The sequence below is a fragment of the Panicum hallii genome, chromosome 5 (genome assembly GCF_002211085.1).
Source record: "Panicum hallii strain FIL2 chromosome 5, PHallii_v3.1, whole genome shotgun sequence".
NCBI lineage: Eukaryota > Viridiplantae > Streptophyta > Magnoliopsida > Poales > Poaceae > Panicum > Panicum hallii.
Genome location: NC_038046.1, coordinates 2,247,794 through 2,253,804, shown reverse-complemented (window position 1 = coordinate 2,253,804; position 6,011 = coordinate 2,247,794). Strand labels below are relative to the sequence as shown.

The following is a 6,011-nucleotide window of genomic DNA, read 5'->3' as shown; positions in this document are numbered from 1 at the left end:
GAGCTCGCGCCTGCCTGCCTGTCTGGTCGCGCCGTCGGCGGGCATCGCGTCTGAGTTTGACCCGGGGGTGGCCCACCCGCATGCTTATCCACTCGCCTCCGTCCATCCCATCGCACCCATCCGTCGACAGGGACGTCGCACGGCTGCGAGAGAGGGAAAGAAAAAAAAAAGAGCAAAGCAAAGCCAGAAAATATCTCGCCCTGGGAGCTTCTGCCTGCCTGCGCCCAACCGCTACACCGGAGGAATCTCCCTCCCCTCCCGTCCTTGCAGCTTGCCGGCAGGGGTGGCAAACTGCAGGTACTGCTGCCGGTACCGTCCCCGGAGGACACGGGACACTGACGGCAGATGCCCGAAGCATCACTCTGACCCTGACCTCAAAACTCAGACCCGCGACGAGCTCAGCTCCAACCAATCACGCACACAGCTCACCGTCGTCCCCAATCATGAACAAACCACTGCCTGTCTGACTTGGTTAGCACACTTCTTCGTAAAATCACAGTACCCTTCCTTCTCAATATTTTGTTTCCAGTACTCTGCGATAGCGCAAAGAACAGCAAGAGTGCATTCAGTAGTGGGTGGGCAGGCCTGCAGGGCGCCGGAGCCGGTCAGGGTTTCACGACGGCCGCTGCGGCGGCGGCAGTGCGCGGAGTCGGACAGGCAGACACGCCGCGGGCGGCAAGTCAAAGATGGCATGAAAACACGCAGCCCCTGGAAAGCCGGGCAGTTCCAAGGCGGAGCGTCCGTTCCCGTCCTGACTGCCCACGTCCCCCCGCCACCACCCAAGTCAAGCATGCCAAGATTGCTACTCCTACTTCCCCCCAGCAATTAGCTTGACTGGTGTATCTCACAGCTTAAAATCCTCTTCTCCATCATCAGTATATCTGCACCATGAAAAGGCCATGTCATCGTGAAGTTTTTCTTCCTTCTAGTTACAGGATAATATTCAGATCACTACAGTACCACTACTACCTGAACCTGACACTAGAATTATTCTTTAAGTGTCAACAGTTAACTAAGATAGAGAGTATGCTATTGTGCTCCATCTGGCGAAGATGATAGGATACTATCACAGGCACAGGCTGTATAACAGTCTGATTACTAATTAGCACTGGTGCTGCAGCTACAGGTCCAAGTGGATGTATGCAACAGAAAAAAGAATTGCACTCCTCATCTTGCTGCTGCTGGTGCCTGACAGCTTCCCTTTCTTTTCTCCTCTCCTTTAATCCTTTTGCATGCGGTGACTCCTACCAACCTCAGGTGAACTCCCAAAGCGGTGCAGTAATTAGTAAAGAACTGGCTAAAGCATCACTTTAGGCAGACTAACAGCAGGTGAAAGTAAGACCTAGAATGATGCGAGTGTGGGGAGGGGGAAAAAAGATAGGAGCAGCAGTTGAAAAAGAAAGTCCAAATAGCAGAGTAAATCTAGAAAGTGGGCGTGGTATCTTTCCCTAGATTTTCTTATTCCCCCCTTCTCTCTCCTTCTACTCTCTCTCTCTCTCTCTCCCCCTCTCCACCCCCTCGCCTCCCTCCCTCCCCATCAGGCTCTCTCTCTGGCCGGTCACCATCTACCCATCCGTCCCCCTTGCCCTTCGTCTTCGCCTTGTTCTTGGCTTCCTCGGGGCCGGGAGGGGAAGGGGGAAGGAGGAGGCGAGACCCTGATTTGATCTCCTTGCTTTTGGTTGCCGAGGAGAGGAGAGGGGTTGGTGCAGTTGGAGGCGTGCCTTCTGTGTCTGTGCGCGCGGAGATGGACCCCAAGTTCCCCACACCCCCACCGCTAAACAAAACGGAGCCCACCACCGCGACGACCACCACCACCACCTCGACCGCGCAGCAGCTGGATCCCAAGGACTACCAGCATCAGCAGCCGGCGCAGCACCAGGAGCAGCACCACCACCACCTGCAAATCCAAATCCACCAGCCGCAGCAGCAGGACGGGGGCGGCAAGGAGCAGCAGCTGCAGGTGGCGACGCCGGCAGGGGAGCGAAGGGTGGCGCTCGCGCCCAAGCGGAGCTCCAACAAGGACCGCCACACCAAGGTCGACGGCCGGGGCCGCCGGATCCGGATGCCCGCGCTCTGCGCCGCGCGGATCTTCCAGCTCACCAGGGAGCTCGGCCACAAGTCCGACGGCGAGACGGTCCAGTGGCTGCTGCAGCAGGCCGAGCCGGCCATCGTCGCCGCCACCGGCACGGGCACCATACCGGCGTCCGCGCTCGCCTCCGTCGCGCCCTCGCTCCCGTCGCCCAACTCAGGGCTCGCCAGGCCGCACCACCACCACCCGCACCACATGTGGGCGCCGCCCACCGCGTCCGCCGGCTTCTCCTCGCCGGCCTTCTTGAATTCCGCCGGCGCCGGCGCGGGCGACGCCGCTGGTATCGGCGGCCTCATGCAGCGGATGGGGCTCCCCGCTGGCCTCGAGATGCCTGCCGGCGGCGCCGCCGGAGGGACCCTCGGCGCCGGCGGCCACATCGGCTTCGCGCCCATGTTCGCCGGACACGCCATGCCGGGGCTCGAGCTTGGGCTCTCGCAGGACGGCCACATCGGCGTGCTTGCGGCGCACGCGCAGTCGATCAGCCAGTTCTACCACCAGGTTGGAGCTGGGGGGGCCAGCGGCCAGCTGCAGCACCAGCACCAGCATCACCATCACCAGCAGCAGGAGGACGGTGAGGACGACCGCGAGGACGCTGAGTCCGATGAAGAGTCCGGCCAGTAGTGTAGCCGTTCAACCTTGCGTTTCTGGGTGTTCCTTGAAGAGGAGGAGAGGAAGGAGAGAAAAAAGTGTATGCACGCCGCACGCAGGCCACGGGATGCTTCTGCTACTCTTGGGTTATTATTGTTCGTCGAGTTGTGATGAATTTTTATGTTCATTTTTTTCTCGTGTGATATCAAACTCAATGGAGGCCTTTTGCTCTGAGGACTCGCTGGATCAAGATCATCCCGTGGTTCTTCCCACTATTCTGTGGATGATCGCCCAGAGCCCTCTCTCCGACTTCCAGGTAAATCTTCCATCTTTTGCATTCAGTGTCCATGTATGGTTTTCATTCAAAGATAGTATGATTGACTGCTCAGCGTATCTAGTGATGGTTATGCTATGTTCATCCTGCAGGTGTATAATAGCTGAAAGCTGGATGAATTGGATCAATCGCCCTTGAGTGAGTGCCTTATTTGTCATTGCAAAGTGTGTAGATATTCAGGTAATTTTGCTGTTAGAGAGGTGTTTTTTTATCGGAGTGATGATCCACTTATTAAAAACAATTGAGGTAGTCGCCGGCAATTTGATCCTCCTCCAGAGGCTGTTTCTGCAATGCAAATACAACGTACAACTCTAGTGCCGAGATTACCCCATACCTATTTGCTTCTTCTGTGGCATGCCAGTGATATGTTGCCTTCAAGATTTCTTTTTTTTTTCTTTCTCATGGACAAACATGCATACCCTAGTTGTTTGCTTGGTATTGTTTCTGTATTTCTGTACATAGGAGGCATTGTCTGTTGCTAGTACTACATATAAAAAGGTAAAGGATAAAGAGGTTATATCAGTAGATGATGCCACTGATAAATATGCATGTACAAAACAGAATATATAGAAGGCCTCCAAATGGCACTTGATTCAGAAACGAAATCATACTTGGTCAGTCACAGAAACTGATGCTTTGTTGCCAATGGATATTTCCTGGAAAATTTACATTCTTGAGTTCCACTTGGTTGGGATTAAGTACATATATCTCTGAACTTCCAAAGGTGAAAACACTAACATCCAATTACCAGAAGCAAGACTAGAATGTCGAAACCTTGGAATATTCTGCAATAATAAGACATGTCAGCAACCCAAATCACAGAGTTAGACCTCAATGTTAATGACCTTGCACAGTGTCTTATGAACAGCTAATGTTAAACACAATTGGCTTGGCCAGTTCTTATATTCGGGGGATGTCAAACATTTTCGGCTCATCTTCTATGACCAGATTTTAAGAGTTTTTTCCCCTATTCTTTTGTTGTGGTGAATATGGCTAGCCTATGTGCATAGAGAAGTGGTTTTGGCCTTACCGCTGATGAGATAGCTATTAGAATATGTAGCATTAGGGACATGTCATTTTTTAAGAATGTTCATGTCATCTGAACAGTACTTGTAGTGGATCTTTTCACTTTAAACAACATGCCGAAGACAACATCCAGATCGAGCTGACTTTAAGCTGGACAGCAGCATGTTTGATAAAGTCACTGAGAGATCACAAAAGATGTTCCTTTCTATGTGGACATCATGATTGTGTTGGCAAATGTGGTTGCCTTACGTGTTTTACTAGTTCATGGAGAGCTTGCTTTTCTTATAAACAACTGCAATTGCTGCTGCAAAATGGTAAAAAATATCTGTCTGGGTTTCATCTGTTCTTGCATGGAGTTCATTCATGTCCATTACCTGTTTTGTCCTTGCCACATTCATTTATGAGATCTTCTTTGCAAGTGAGATAATAAATCATACATCTGTTTGGTACCTGTTGGGTCTTGCTTGCTGCTCATAAAATTGAAACTGCATGTGGTACTTTGATATCGTCAGGGGCACATGGTCGGCTGTCAATGGTGGTGGTACGCTAGCACCACTACATCAGCACTGTCCTATGCTGAAATGTTTCAGAACCATAAAACAGATTTCTGTTGCTCCTTTATTGAGTCTTTTTTTTTTCTGGTGGCTGTGGCTGCTGGTGACTTCATGGTTCTATCCACCCTGCTCACATTTATTTGGCGTGTTGCCGAGGGAAGCTTGACGTTGTCATTCTCATCCATGCTGCCTGATGCCTGGAGTCCTTGTCTGTATGATTGTGAAAATGTGACGTGGTAATTTGTTGCCACTCACATCCAGTTATTTAGAATTTCAGTTGTCAAAAATGCATGCATTCATATGAAATACCCATTTTATTATGGTTTTCAGTGCTGAGTGAGAACAGTGAGAGAGTTTTCTGATGCTTAGTAGTTGTGATTGAACCGATTGTATCTCCTGCTTCCCTGGATGTCTGTCCTTTAACCAATGCCCTGGTTGCCTTGGGCTAATTATATTGCCCTTTTCTCTTAAGTTGGAAACATTGTGATTCTGCTTAAACTGCCTGATGGATAGGACTGCATTCGAATCCTATAGGCTCAACTTTCATGTGTTCCTTTCTTAGGTCATTTCTGAAGTGCTCGATTGCTACACAACTAATACACCGCGTGTTGCTCGGAAAAAAAAACCTAATATACTGCAGCCGGAGCTCTATCTGTATACTGAATTTCCCCTTGCCGCTCCATGTTTGTACAAGCTGGCTGCAGTAGTATTTGCTTTAGGTGTGAAGCATCTATACTCTATAGTGGTGACGGGCGAATGGAATCATTGTCTGTCATGTGGCTCATGCCTCTCTTAAAATACCAACAAGATTAGATTAGCACAAGACTACAGAATGTGACAAGTGACAACCCCAAGGGGCCGCCCCCAATGGGCCGCAAAAGCTCTTTAGAGGATGTTTGGTTAGAGTGACTAAAGTTTAGTTCATGCTGCATCGAATCTTCAAAGTCTAATTAGGAAGAGTAAATATAAGATAATTATAAAATTAATTATATAGATGACGTGAATTCACAATATGAATCTATTAAACATAATTAATCCATCATTAGTGCATATTTACTGTAGCATCGTATTATCAAATCATTAACTAATTATGCTTAATAGGTTCATCTCACAAATTAGCCTCATCTATGCAATTAGTTTTATAATTAATCTATATTTAATACTTCTAATCAGTAATCAGTAATCAAACCAAACACCCCCTTACTTTAATAACCTCGATTATCTTGTCACGATCTCTCCAGTCGGAAGGCCACTTTTCTGCCCTTTCTCGGCAAAAGTGGTGCAGCCGGGTGCTCGGAGATACCAGCATCTGTTTCGACCTCTGTATTCTGTGGAATGACTTTGTCTTTGTGTTCGCCCAATCCCTTGAGACGCTTTTCTTCTGCGCTCCTTTTCATAACTGTTACCGGCCTCGGGACCA

The 6,011-nt window shown here is 49.4% G+C and overlaps 1 protein-coding gene across 1 annotated transcript; it reads left to right on the top strand.

The window, feature by feature from the left end:
* Positions 1-221: 221 nt before the first annotated feature.
* LOC112893447 (transcription factor TCP20-like) lies at positions 222-3,611 on the top strand. The gene is made up of 3 exons (XM_025960778.1): positions 222-471; positions 584-2,993; positions 3,104-3,611. The coding sequence occupies exon 2, from the start codon at positions 1,745-1,747 to the stop codon at positions 2,708-2,710; it is 966 nt and encodes a 321-aa protein (XP_025816563.1). The 5' UTR covers positions 222-471; positions 584-1,744; the 3' UTR covers positions 2,711-2,993; positions 3,104-3,611.
* Positions 3,612-6,011: the final 2,400 nt, after the last annotated feature.

Coding starts and splice junctions, on each gene's coding strand:
- LOC112893447 (XM_025960778.1), top strand. CDS start 1,745: ATGGACCCCAAGTTCCCCACACCCCCACCGCTAAACAAAACGGAGCCC.